Below are 14,590 nucleotides of genomic sequence, written 5' to 3'. Positions count from 1 at the left end.
TGGGGTCTCCAAGGAACCCCTGTCTCTTTTATTTATTTTGTTTTGTTTCATTTTATTTTATTTTATTTTTAATCCTCACCCGAGAATATTTTTCCATTGATTTTTAGAGAGAGTGGAAGAGAGAGGGACAGACAGAGAGAAACATTGATGTGAGAGAAACACATCAATTGGTTGCCTCCTGCAAGTGCCCTGACCAGGGCCTAGGCCAGGCAGGAGCCTGCAACTGAGTTACATGCCCTTGGCCAGAATCAAACCCGGGACCCTTCAGTCCACAGGCTGATGCTCTATCCACCGAGCCAAACTGGCTAGGGTGTGTCTCTTTGCTTTTATAACATAACTATTAGTTATAACTATACACAGATATACTTAGTTCAGTTTTCTCAAGAGATTTTATATATGATCAATCTGTTAACGTGACCAATACACTTGCTTACAAAGGTTACTGAGTATTAAGGCTCTATTGACTTTCAACGACTACTCAGTTCCCACTTCGATGTCAGTGAGCCCCAACATGAAAATTGTTAGCTGTAACGCTTACGTGTCTGGTAAATATCTGATCAATGTGTTCTTGGTTTGTGCTTTGCCAACGTGTGGATTCTGGGAAAGTGTGTATATCTGTTTCTTTTCATATGTGTGCATTTCTGAGGGCAGAGGGCATATTTGTTTAACTTATTTTTCACAGTGTTAGTTCCACACACAAGGGCATATATAACCAATCCAATGTACAAAGGAAAAAAAGCCTGTCCAATACCTGGCAGTATGAGTGGATGAGTCAAGGTGAGTTCAGACAGGGAGAGAGAACTCCTGGACTAAAGGACAATGAAAGGCTTCACGGGGGAGACACCACTTGAACTTGGACTTGGACTTTGGACACACTGGGGCCATGGCGAGAGATTCTCAGGAGAGAGATTAGCAAATGAAAATGACCGCTCTTCCCTCATTTGTTCTTCTATACTTGTTGGCAGCACACTATCTCACTACTAGAAAATGTCAAACAATCATGTACCTTTTATATAACTACTCAGCTTCTTTTCTTATGTGGAAAATGAATATATGTGAAGTCATTCAGCATTAGAATATAGTGTTTTATAATAAGCATTAAAATATATAGGAATCCTTTGCCATGTGCCAAATGTTATGCTATCTTTGAGAAAATCGACCTGCCATGGTGGAGGAAGTTATTATTAAAACAGAAAGCAAAACATTCAGTACCATCTCTGACTCCAGCAGCTTCTCAGGTTGGCCCAGAAAGCAGAAGGAGTTCACGCCTTGAAGGTGCTCCTCGGCCAGGACATCCACCACGCCTGGCAGGCTGAGGGCTTCTGACATATCAATGGACCTGGATGAGGACACAGAGCAGGCTCCTCAGAGAGCCCCGCAGCCCGGGGACCAAAGGGGACGGGCTCAATTGGGGAACAAGATATGAGAGAGGCATGATAAGTCAAAACCACTCCAGTAGTTCTCTGCCAGATGATCTGGGAAATCCCTGGGACAATGAAGCTATTCAATGGAGGGACAAACTAGTAAATCCTACATATGGACCCCCTCACCTCTAATCTTCATTGAATATCACTTGCCCTCCTCACACCATTACTTGTCACTAATGTGACTTAGATGAGACATTGTTCATGTCTACCAGGTAAAAACTTTATCACTTACACAATCTTAGCATGAGCTCTTGAACTTGTTACAAAAGCCAAGAAAAGTTCCCCGTCCATGGCAGGCATGTCGTCACAGTAGATGGCTTCTCCCGTGGCATGCTTAATACCAGACAGGTGCATGATGGGATGGCCGACTGGGTCTTGAGGAGGCTGCTTTGGGTCTACCTTCTGTTTAATCAATAATCAGCATATCAGTTTTATAATCATAGTATACACATCTCCCATAAGATGGTAGCTATATAATTAACATCTAAACCAGAATACTTTTGAAAACAAAAACTACCACTATCAACAATGATACCAGGACAATAAGCTTAATTCAATAGTTCAGTCGGGAGCCTGGGATGGATGCCTAGCTATGATGTTGTTCTTATCTTTTTTCCCATTTTTTTGAATATACTAGTAGACCACAAACCTCTCTAATACAAATCCCATTTGTATAAGTAAATGCATATTACCCTTCTTGGTGATGTAAAATTGTGTCTTTTTGCTAATGCTCATGGATTCTTTAAATTTTACTATCAAAATATTTTTACTGCTTGTATCTAAGCACAGCACATGTATTCTGCAGAAGAGCACAATGACATCGTGACTATGTTTGTAAGAACTGCTGAGGACATGTCTATTTTGAGTAAAGAAGCCTGTCAAGAGATTGAAGAAAAGTCCCAAAGGCTATCTTTGTCCTATTCTATAATCAAATACGAACTGGCTTATTGTAGCTGAAGACACTTGATGTTTGGTAGTCAGCTGTGATGAATCTCTTGGTGAAAGAGATTGTGTTTGATGCTTGCTTCTATTTGTTCTGTGGGTATCGATCTGATGGAAGAAAGAATGCTGTCCTGCAAACTGCTGGTCTCCGGAAGCTGTGACAAATGCTTTCAAAGCGAAAGACCCGACAGGGAGACAATGCCCGTCATGAGCGTGGAAGCTGCTCTAGCAATGAGTGTGTCTCTGTGTGAGAAAAACCACGGAGAAGCAGAAACAATACGCATCTGTGGGAGCTACACTGCTTCCAAGCCTTGAGTTGTAATCCATGATAGCAAACTCTCTTTTAAGGTTGTCAACTACATGAAGATGATCACTTTTCTTTGAGTGATTTGAATACCCATTAATTTGTTGTGGTTTCTTCCTAAAGTTTATTCCATTGTCACAGTTAGGTATTTATAAGCTAAAGGTTGTAGCTGTCAGATTTTGCTGACTACAAAGGAAGGTGGCAGCTGTTTTCTTTTTTTTTAATCCTCACTCAAGGATATGTTTTTATTGAGTTAGAGGAAGAGAGAAATAGGGAGAGAGAGAAACATTGATGTGAGAGAGAAACATCAACCAGTTGCCTCCTGTACTTGCCCCCACTAGGAATCAAACCTGCCACCTAGGTATGTGCCCTGACTGGGAATTGAACCTGAAACCTTTTGGTGTGCGGGATGATGCTCCAACCAACTGAGCCACCCAGCTGGACTGGCAGCTGTCTCCCTTCCTTCCTTCCTTCCTTCCTTCCTTCCTTCCTTCCTTCTTTCCTTCCTTCGTTCCTTCCTAGTATGATTTTGTTTTTTGGTGGTGGTGGTGGGGGGGGGCAGCTGTTTTTAACAGTCAAAATAATCACTTTCAATGGAATATGGTATATTTGAATTTTTGAACATATTAAACTTAAACCCTGAAGGGTATACACCAACTTCAATATTCATTGCAACATACTGTAAGCTTTTATAACTAAATCCAACAACATATTCAATGCTCTTGACTTAATAAAACCTTCCAAGTGAAGTTTCTTAATAATAATTCCAAGGAAAAACACATGGAGTCTTATCGAGTTTACCAATGGGATGACTGCAGGTGACATTTTTATGATGTTGTGGCAGAAAATACCATTTGAAATGTCTGAAGGACTCTGTTCTCCCTGATAGTCAGCTTTCATTAGGGGAGCTCGAAACAGCCCTTAGAACTTATGTTTGATCCAACTCTAAAACGTAACTCACAGAAAACCCACTGGGTGAATGGGGATGGGGAGCAAAATAGATTCACATCCAAACAAAATAAATCAGCAGCTCTTTTAAAAAGAAATACTGCGTGTCATCAACGACCAGGGCCTGTGTGTTCTGCTCCTCTGGAAATAAAAGCAAAGCGGCCCCAGGGCCCTGACACGGAATGAGGCTGTGGGGCTCCGACTTCCATGCTGCCAAGGGCAGAAGCATGTGGAGAGCCAGCAGCTCACGCACATGACGGCACAAGGCCACAGAGCCACACACACCACCTTCAAGATCAAAGCAGACATTAAAAAAAAAAAATGGCCATTGGTAGCTTGGTTTTCAGTCACAATTCTTCATTGATTTTGAAACTTTAATGAACAGGAAAGAAGGCTGTGAATTCACCAGAGGGGAGCTTGGCTTACTGGGCTTGTTCAGTGGGTCTGTGTGAAGGAATTACAGCCAGGCCCTTAGAATTAAAAAAAAAAAAAAAAAAAGCCACTTACCTGGTACTTCAGTGCGCTCTGGCGATGCCTAGGATGAAAGTCTTCTAGAGCACTCTCATGCTTGTCTGCAAGGCTAGGATAGTGAACAGGGTCCTGAAAAGTAGAACCAGCGTGGATATGTATATGTGCCCGAGTGGCCTCGGAAGGGAAGCTAGCGTGGTCCTTAACCAGCAGCTCTAATCTGAAGTCTAACATTTGCAGAGGACTCGCCCTTCAGAGCCCTGGAAACACAGCAGCTCCTGGCATCCGGGCCCCGCGTCCTGGACGGTCCATACTGAAGAGCCAAGTGGACCTAGTAGGCCACTGCCTTCCAACAGCTCTGTCCCCTATGGCTCTCTCACAGGTTTGGGGCTCAGGCACCAATAGCGCAGGAAGATAAACGCTAAATAAATACAATGGAAAGGGGTAGAATGCTTAAGCCAGGAGCAAGAGTCAAAGCACTCCACAGCAATGTGCTTAAAACTCTGCAGCGCCAGCCAACTCGCCAGCTCTCCAAGAGAAAGGACATCACAGAGGCCCACGCAGCTGAAGCCCCACTGAGGAAGCATTGCAGGGTCCCAGGAGGAACGCTCCTTACAACCAAGGGAAATGGGTCATTTGGGCCATTATCTAAGGCTTTGAACAATACACCTAATGGTTATTTTTCACATTAGTTTTTTAAATAGTAGACTATTATTTTTAATAGTAGAGGAATATTGAATAGAGGAAGTTGAATTGAAAGTATGAGACTATAACGAAGGAGGAGTCTACAATTGACTTTATTTTTTTTCTCTTGTGATTACCTAGTGGTAATATGTCACTTATCTATGATTTCAAGCTTTTGTTCTCAAAAATTTGATACAACTGTTTTGGTTCTTAGTTGTTCCTCTATATAATGAGAAGATATCCCCAGAAGCAATGAGAAGAGAGAACATTGTGCCTCTCACTTAATGTGCTCATACTAATTTCTATACCACAGAAAGGGTGTGCGTGCTTGGCTTCTGGTCAGTTGGTTGTAGTGTGGGATTAATGAGGCCAATATGGCTCAAGTTCCCTTTGAGCCCAGCAAATTCATTCAGAGAAATTCTTTTAGTTGTGCCCTCCCTTGCCAACAATCTTTAAACTAAAAGTCTGTCAAAAGTGAGACCAGGCAAAGAATTCCTGGGTGATTACTGCTCTTATTGAGACTAGTACTAGGCAGTCTTCATCATGTTCCTCTAAAGTCCTGGGCTGAATAGGGACCATAGTCAGCCCTGATCCTATGATGGCCCATTTCACCATGACCTAATGGAGTGGCTGCCATCATCAGCTTACAGGTGAGAGAAATGAAGGTGAACCAGAGAAGAAGGCCAAACGCATGAAGGTAACCCCCAACCGGTGGAAGAAGTGCTTTACTGAGGGAAAGTATATTTAAGTCATAAACGAGTTTTCTGCACACCACCTAGACAAACAATGGATCGGAAACAAAAGAACCGAGTGGTGTCAAACACAATCCTGCACAACTCCGTGCTCTACTTGCAACTCTTCCCCAAACTACAAGCCATCAACAGGCAGCCTGAAGCAGGCCCAGCGAGCCCACGCGTTTCTAATCTGGGTTGTCTTTCCTGCTCTACAGCCGTTGGTCAGGGGGTTGCTGCCTCCACTTTGGGTATTCCCATGGCCCCTAAAGCTGGGAAATACATGGTCAGTTCATTTACCATCCTCCTTAAAAGCAGCAACACTTCCAGGTAGAACTTGAAGAGGAAGCTGATGATGAGAGTCCTCTTGAACTCCACCTTCCCGCCCGGAGCTGAGCCTGGGAGGGAGACTTCATCCAGGACCAGCCTGCAAGCTGCGTCCAGCATCTCTTCATTCCAGGGCCTGTGAGGGTCAGAAAGAGGACTCCTTATCTCACAGGCTCAGCTAATGTGTGAGACAAATAGCCACAATCTAGTGCAGGGAACAAGAGTAGAAGCTTCGAAGTCGGGCAACCCACATTCAAACCACAGTGCACCACTCTCAAGGCGGCTGGCCCAGCCCCCTCTTTGTCGTCTGTAAAAGGGAAATAATAGTAGGATCCATCTCGTGGAATGGTCATGAGGAAGAAATGACAACCTGTGTTAAGTCCTCAGCCCAGGAGCAATGCATTCCTGTATCACTAGAATGTTGACTGTAAGACAGGTTTTGGTTTTAAGCATCTTATATGTAGTCATGCATTTAATCCCCTCAAGTGTCCTGTGTGGTGGGGGTGATTGTTGCCTTTGACATAGGGAAATTGAGGTATCGTAATGTTAAGTAAACTGACTGAGATCACATAATTAATAGGCGGTGAACTGAGATTCGGACCCAGGCAATTTGGCTCAATTGAGCTCATGTTTTTAACTATTAGGAAATGATAATTGATACCTGGAAGTATTCAAGAAATATTGGCTACCAGTATCACCTAAAGATATAAAAAGTCAGGTAAGCAAATGCATTTAGCAATTTATTATAAAACAAACTGCCATAATCTGTTTTTCATCATAGTAAATTATTCTCTCAATAAAAAATAATGTACTCATTTTGCTTACTGAATCTATGTGCTATGGGAATATGGTCTCTCTCTCTCTCTCTCTCTCTCTCTCTCTCTCACACACACAAACACACACACACACACACACACACACACACAAGATTATATGATTCCCACTTTAGAATTCACTAAAATCAAGATATATGGAAATAATTGTAAAATCGCATTAGAATTCCATGCCACTAAATAAAAATGTAGTAAGCATGTTGCTTCTTACAATTTCATGTCATCAAAAAAAGAGCTGCTCTGTTACTTGGGGTCTAGGGACATGATGCCGTACCTTCCAATGAGTTTCTGGCAGGAATTCTGTGCGCAGATGGTGGTTGGGCCGACGCCTCCATACGAGATGGATAACTCTCTGATGACGCCGTCCCCTTCTCCAAAAAAGACTCTCATTCCTGAGTTGACTATTGCGAGCGCGTTCTGCTGCCGCTGGGCTTGTCGGAAGGCCGACACAAATTCCCACTGGAAGCCAAAGTGAAGTGGTGTATGTAGAAACACACTGAGTTTCTAGGCAGTTTTGCCTCACATATCCTTGCCACACTCTGTTAGACTGAACTGTGTCCTCCCTGAGTTGAGGCATTTAAGTCCTCGCTCTCAGGACCTGGAACGTGACTACATTTGGAGACAGGATCTTTAAAGAGGCAACTCGGTTAAAATGAGGCAAGTAGGGTGAGCACTAATCGAACAGGGTGGTGTCCTCATCAGAAAAGAAAATTCGGATGCATACGCGACAAAGGAAAGACCATGTAAAGACGCAGGAGAAGATGGCCATCTACAAGCCAGGACAGAGTGAGATGGCTCAGAAGAAACTAGCCCTGCTGACACCTTGACCTCACATTTCTAGCCTCCAGAGCCGTGTGAGAATAAATGCCTGTTGCTTAAGGCGGCCAGTCTGTGGTGCTATGTGATGGCAGCCCTAGCAGACTAACGCACTCTCCAGGGCAGGCTCAGATATTCCCTTTTTATAGGGACTCTAAGGCTCGGAGTGAGTCAGTAATCAGTTCAGGGTCACAGCAGGTCTTAAAGAGGATGCTACTTGAGTCTAACTCCAAAGACCTTTTCCCCTCTGTTCTATTGCAAGTGTAATTTTTAAGCCTCCTCCAAGCCCCCAGATTGAGGTAGAGAAATATTTTCAAGCTTTATTGAGGGAAAACCCTCCTGCCACAAGTATTTTTTTAAAAAAATTAGTAAGAAAGTAACTTTAGAGTTTGGGGTAGCGGGAAAGTTAGAGAGAGGGACAGAGACAAAGGCCTCCTGATTTCAGGAGTGACAGACAATTACATAACACAAATAAAAAGCAACTACAGTAATCACCGGAGATTTTAGCTACCTCAGCATAGGATTTTTTTTTTTTAAATATATCTTTATTGATTTCAGAGAGGAAGGAAGAGGGAGAGAGAGAAAGAAACATCCATGATGAGAGAGAATCATGGATCAGCTGCTTCCCGCAAGTCCCCCACTGGGGATTGAGCCCACAACCTGGGCATGTGCCCTTGACAGGAATCGAACCTGGGACCTTTCAGTCCGCAGGCCGACACTCTATCCACTGAGCCAAACCGGGGCCTCAGCACAGGATTTTATTTTTCTTCCCTTAAGTCAAGAACTTCTACCTTTTCACTTAAAAGAAGCACCGCATGGCCAAAACCGGTTTGGCTCAGTGGATAGAGCGTCGGCCTGCGGACTGAGGGGTCCCGGGTTCGATTCCGGTCAAGGGCATGTGCCTGGGTTGTGGGCACATCCCTGGTGGGAGATGTGCAGGAGGCAGCTGATCGATGTTTCTCTCTCATCGATGTTTCTAACTCTCTATCTCTCTCCCTTCCTCTCTGTAAAAAATCAATAAAATATATTTTAAAAAAATCAGAAAATTCATCATGTCCTTTTAAAAAAAAAAAAAGAAGAAGAAGAAGCACCGCATGGCTTCTTTGGCATAGCCACAGCGCCAGCATCACCACCGTGGGGCTTTGGGCCCATTATAAAGTAAAATAAGGGCGACTTGAACACAAGCACTGTGACACCACAACAGGCGATCAGATAACCAAATGGACACTGAGTGACTAACAGGCGGGGAGCATATCCAGTGTGGAGACGCTGGACAAAGGGCTGACTCGCCACCTGGGCAGGACAGAGTGAGATGGCTCAAGATTTCATCATGCTACTCAGAACAACGTGCAATTTACAACTTGTGGTTGTTCATTTCTGGAATTTTCCATTTAATATTTTCGGACCACAGTTGACTATGGGTAACTAAAACTGCGGAAGTGACCCTGTAGATAAGGGGAGACTACTGTGTGCACAAGTCCTCATAATCTCACCTGTAAACACTGCGCACCTCCCCCTAACCCTCTGCGTGCCAGAGTTAACAGCTTCGGGACTACAGGAAAGCTGGGGAACAGAAGGGCCGTCTCACCTTCCTGGAGTAGGGGATGTTCACGGAGATCAAGATTTCTTCAGGCTTGAGGTCCGCACTCGGGCACTTCCTGAGAAACTGCTCGTTTACAGAAATCTGTCGTGCCCCTTCTGTGAAAGAAACGACGCTTTCCCTGGAATCTGTACTATTAAACGATCAAATTCCCAAAACTTAGGCAACTATTCTACCAAATATCTGAGGAAACTGGGAAAAGGAGTGATTTTCTTACCATTAACAAATCTTTCACCTTATAATGGCATTTTGCCACATTTCTTTGCATCTAGATTCCACCTTTTCTTCCTTCCTTACTTCCTTTCCTTCCCTCCCTCCCTCCTTCCCTCCCCCCTCCCTCCTTCCCTCCCTCCCTTCCTTCCTTCCTTCCTTCCCTCCTTGGCTTATAAATAAAAATATCTAGCAGAGTAGCCCAGAGGTCAGGAAGAACAGAACCTTGGCCCCCTTCCTGGACAGCATAATTCATTTTGGGCTTTGTAAATAGGGAATAGATATTAATGCCCCTTTTGATATTCCAATCAAGTCATTCAACAAACATTTATTGTTTATCATTGGGTCCCCTAGTAGGTTCAGTAGTCAATAAATAAATTGCCTTCAATGAATTCTTATATTAGTGATCTGATATCTTTTTTGCTTATATCTTTTTCCAGCACCTAAAGAAACTCCTGTTCTTTAATCAATATATTTGAGGGAGAAGCTGTTTAAAGCTATAATGAAATACAATGCTGGGATGAAAGCTAAGAAGCTTCTGATTTTTATATTCACATCACAAATCTCTTTCTCAGTATATGACTTTTTAAAATGGATGTTACATAAATTGATAATTCTGAATGCAAATCTTCCTCCTTAGGATAATTTTGTGGTTTCAGCGATATGAAGAGTAGTTCTTTGACAATGCAGATAATAGAAAGCTAGTCCATATTTTTAAATTTTAAAAAGAGATTTATAGAGGACCAATTGGAATTTCCCAATAATTGTTGACTATGTTAGCATAAGAGAAATAAATTAAAAGTCCTGAACTTAGTTTCAAAACCAAAAGTCAAGTAAATAAATACAGAATTAAGCCAAACCATCGTTCAACAGAAAAAGGTCTGGAGGCTTCCATTCACGACAAATTAAGTATGAGCCCAGTGCACGATGTGGGAGCCACCACGCTCCTGAACCCCCGGGGGAAATCTTCAATAGTCGTTCTCAACAGCCTGTGGTCTCTCCACGCTCAGGTCACACCCGGACACCACCACGTGTGGCCAGTGCCGGGTGACCAGGATGGGAAAATATCTAGCACTAGTCCCCAAAAAGAAAGAGAGGGAGACACAGGAAGTGCATAGAATTAGGACCAGACTGGCCACCTTTCCAGCTTCCAGAAAGGCAGAGAGAGTTATTAATAATCTAAAGGGGAGTCACTTTCAAAACCGGGCTTCCTGCACCCAGAGAAACAAAGGGTAGAAGGAGCCGATTCCATCACCCTCCAAAGGAGCTGTCACTTACCTTTCGATAGCAAGTTGAGGGTGCAGCCGCCCACAGCCAGGAGCGGGTTTAGATCGGAATCTACATGCCTGCTCACGATGTGGCCCCCTAGAGACTGTTTAAAACAATGAGTCATTCTCACGCCAGTTGTACAATCATCGAACACAAGTAATCAAATAAGAATCAAGCAAGGCTTTGGAGAACTATTCTTTCGGCCTGTCCCACAACAGTGACAATGTTCTGATTTGTTGGGTGGGGACAGCCATGCAAGGGGCACACACCAGTTTACTGTCACTGCATACATACAGCCATGTTCCGGATCTGGGCTCCGGCCAGAGTTCCCAGCTGCTTCAGGAGAGCACGGTATGTTTGCGTCCTCTCCTCGGGGAGCTTCAGGACCACAGCAGCCAGGGTGTCCTTCACCTGAGCCAGGCTGAGGCCGGCGCCTAAGGTCAGCCCTGAAATGAAACCATTTGTAAGTCATGCAGTGTGATCGCTGCTGGCGGGGATGTCCATTCGATTTCAGGTTACGGATACAGGGCCTTCATGCTGCATCGTGCTGCCCTGCCCTGTGATGGTGACAGAAGTGGTGTTGGTGATGATGGCTGTGAAGGCGGCTAAACGTTTTGCGCACTCGCTGTGTCAAGTGCTCCATTGAATGCTCCACAGAATCGCCTTGCACCCTAGCAAGGCTTTGAGATGTCATTAGCCCTATTTCACAGACCAAGAAACTGAGACTCAGTTAAGAACTTGACTAGTGTTTTACAGCTAATATATAACACTAGAGGCCTGATGCATGAAATTCATGCAAGAGTAGGCCTTTGCAGCCACGGGGGCTGCCTCAATCCCACAGCTGCAGCCCCGGCTTCGGTCATCCGGACGGCTGTTTGGTCAATTTGCGTATTACGCTTTTATTATTATAGATATAGTCAAGAATTAGACTCCACAGCCAGGCTTCAAATTCTCATTTATACCCTTTCCTATATCAGGATGAAAAGAATCTGTCAGCTGCTTAATGCATAAACTTGCTCTGCTTACTCCTGTGCTTCTGGAGGCAAAGACTGTGTTCACTCATCTCTGTCTTCTGCCCAGCACTTACACAGCGCCCTTTGTGGAAGAGTCGTTACGTTTCTCCGATATGGCACAAATAGAAAGTTCCTCGATGAAAAGCTGGCTATTCAGACTATTAGTAGCTCATAAAATTACAGAGAATTCTCCCTGAGCCTCCTCCAGAATGTTAGCCTTCTTATAAGAAGAGAATCTCTCTGTCTGTTATATTTTGGAGTAATTCTTTTTCTCGTTATCTGCTGGGCAAAGAAAATAAATTGATTCATTCACTTTAACTAAGAAAACAGGGACCTACGGAACTCACCATTATTAGCAGAGTTTACAACATTCAGTTCTTCAATTCTATCGGGAGAAATGATAACTGGGTGAAAGACGCCTTTAAATTTCACTTCGGGCCCTAAAGGATTAAAAAAAAAAAAAAAAAGAGGAAGACTAGGATAAAGGGGTAACCGCCTTGTTAATTTTGAAATTGGGATTCAAGCTGATGACTTTAAATATATAAAAACTACATATTCTCCTACTGGTCTGTTCATGGCCAAGTCACACACACACAGAGAACAGCCAGCTAAATCTTCACTGCACGGGGGACCCTTTGCATTGTCAGCCTGAAAATTTGGCTGATGAATCCAAGACAACGTGTGGCAACTCAAAATTCCCTTTGGGCCTGGCCAATGTTGCTCAGTGGTTGAGCATTGGCCTATGAACCAGGAGGTCACGGTTTTTGTTTCTGGTCAGGGCACAAGCCTGGGTTGTGGGGTTGATTCCCAGTATAGGGTGTGCAGGAGGCAGCAGATCGATGATTCTCTCTCATCTTTGATGTTTCTTTTCTTAAAATATTTTTATTGATTTCAGAGAGGAAGGGAGGCGGAAAGAGAGATAGAAACATCAATAATGAGAGAGAATCATCGATCTGCTGCCTCCTGCATACCCCCTTACTGGGGATTGAGCCCGCAATCTGGGCATGTGCTCTGACCGGAAACAAACCATGATCTCCAGGTTCATAAGTCAATGCTCAACCACTGAACCATACTAGCCAGGCTCATCATTGATGTTTCTATCTCTCTCCCTCTCTCTTCCTCTCTGAAATCAGTAAAAGTATATTTTAAAAAATCTTTTGGGAGGACCCTGGGAGCCTTCTCAAAGAAGCAGGCGGTCAAGCTGAGTTTACAGAGCGGACAGTAGGAGGACCCCGTACCTGCAGTGGATACCCACTGAGACACCTCTGAGAGGAAGCAGAGCCATTTCAGACATGAGCCCAGATCGGCCTCCCCAGGGAACAAGGACAGGACGGCTGTCCTGGAAATGCTGCTCTTGCTTTGCTAGGAAGCAGCCCTCCCCACCGCGCCCCACAACCTGGTGCAGCTCTGTACACGGCTCCCAACAGGGACAATAGGATCACTTATGTCAGGAAGCTGTGAGAGTCTTGTGAGCAATGCCGGGGAAGCCAAGACTCAACCTGGCTGCTTCTCCTGAGATGCACATATTTGAGGTTCTTTTCCCCAAAGCACTTTCCCTAGGTTTCCCCGTAAGAAGTCCCCGGGGTATGGGGTTCTGCATACCCGTAGAGGTGTTCCCCATGATGACAGGGGCCTGGGGGTACTTGGCTTTAGCCTCCAGAAGTTCCTTCAGGGTCACTGGGGAAATCCACGTCATTCTCTCGCCAGCAAAAACCCTGGTCCTGGGTGGTTGTTTCTCAGCCATTATCTGTTGCAAAACCAGTAGGGATTTGAGGTTACTTTATGACCATGTTTCCACCTGGCTTTGCTCCATTTTTGTATAAACAGGGAAAGGAAATGGAGATTTTAAAATAAATAAATAAAAACGACCTAAAAGTACAGCCTCACTAGGAATCAGAATAAAAATGGGCAATATTTTACTCCTTCTGGAATCTGTTCCAGTGTCTCCTTTTGGTGCTTTGATATCTCAAAGGAATTCCTTCAGTGTTCACAGAGGTTGCATCATGCTTAATTTTGTCACAACATCCTGTGGAAGAATAAACTCGGTTTTCTGCTGGGAGTAGAAAACATGTCTACGTCCACAAAGGTTGTGATGTCATTTCATAGCATTTTTCATGGACACTAACTGTTGCTTCTTACAGTCACTGTCTCCTCCAGGCGACATCCCTCCTTGCTCCCCCCTCTCTACATCGGTCCCACGCTCTTTAGACCTTGAGGACGACAGATGGATATTAGCTGGTTGCTGATCAGCCTTTGAAAGGATCCGCCAGCAAACACCCTTCCTGCCATTTCACCATGAGCTCCTCTAGGACGACCCCAGCGCTGCCTTCACTTACCATTAGCTCCGGAGGAAAAATCAATTCCTGAGTTGGATCCAGTGGCAGAAACTCCTCTTCTGAGAAGAGTTTTGAACTTGTCTGAAAAGAGAAAGTACAATAAGTAACTGTCATCCATCAACTCAAACTACAGTACTTTAAATCCTTTGTGGAATGAGCTCAGAAGAAGACAGACACACAGCACACACACACGAGAACGCAGCTGGCCACCCACAGTCCCTGGGCTCTGAGTCAAGGGCTCTGACAAGACCTGGTCCTTAGCAATCAGTGTGGGTGGTGGGGAGCCCCCAGGCCCTGCACCCCCTGCGTGTTCTCCTGGAGTCCAGGGAAGCAGAGGATGCAGCTGAGACCAAGAACATCTCCCTGAATCGCCATCTGTTCTTTCATCACCCTGACATCTCCACTTTGCTTCTCATTCTTGAAAAAAGACTTGAAGGAGGCTTTTTTAAGACTAAGAAAGAGCCTGGCTGGTGTGGATGGAGGTCACAGCTCGATTCCCAGTCAGGGTACATGCCCGGGTTGTAGGCTCAGTCCCCAGTGGGGAACGTGCAAGAGGCAGCCGATCAATGATTCTGTCTCATCATTGATGTTTCTATCCCTCTCTCCCTCTCCCTTCCTCTCTGAAATCAATTAAAATATCTTTTTTAAATCAATTAAAAAAAGACTAAGAAACACTGAGATA

General features: G+C 44.4%; 1 protein-coding gene across 1 annotated transcript in view; it reads right to left on the bottom strand.

Annotated features, from left to right (window-relative positions):
- Window positions 1-14,590, bottom strand: part of AOX1 (aldehyde oxidase 1) — a gene marked incomplete at its 5' end in the record, with an annotated part of 65,979 nt that overhangs the window by 36,703 nt on the left and 14,686 nt on the right. Inside the window, 11 exons of the mRNA XM_081095985.1 lie at window positions 1,213-1,339; window positions 1,660-1,829; window positions 4,129-4,221; window positions 5,805-5,967; window positions 6,939-7,123; window positions 9,069-9,178; window positions 10,569-10,662; window positions 10,854-11,005; window positions 11,920-12,012; window positions 13,175-13,319; window positions 13,909-13,989. Coding sequence (XP_080952111.1) covers window positions 1,213-1,339; window positions 1,660-1,829; window positions 4,129-4,221; window positions 5,805-5,967; window positions 6,939-7,123; window positions 9,069-9,178; window positions 10,569-10,662; window positions 10,854-11,005; window positions 11,920-12,012; window positions 13,175-13,319; window positions 13,909-13,989 — 1,413 coding nt within the window. The remainder of the gene's footprint in view (window positions 1-1,212; window positions 1,340-1,659; window positions 1,830-4,128; window positions 4,222-5,804; window positions 5,968-6,938; window positions 7,124-9,068; window positions 9,179-10,568; window positions 10,663-10,853; window positions 11,006-11,919; window positions 12,013-13,174; window positions 13,320-13,908; window positions 13,990-14,590) is intronic.

This window comes from Myotis nattereri (assembly GCF_964212035.1).
Source record: "Myotis nattereri genome assembly, chromosome: 7".
Classification (NCBI taxonomy): domain Eukaryota; kingdom Metazoa; phylum Chordata; class Mammalia; order Chiroptera; family Vespertilionidae; genus Myotis; species Myotis nattereri.
This window is presented reverse-complemented; position numbering and strand designations above follow the sequence as displayed.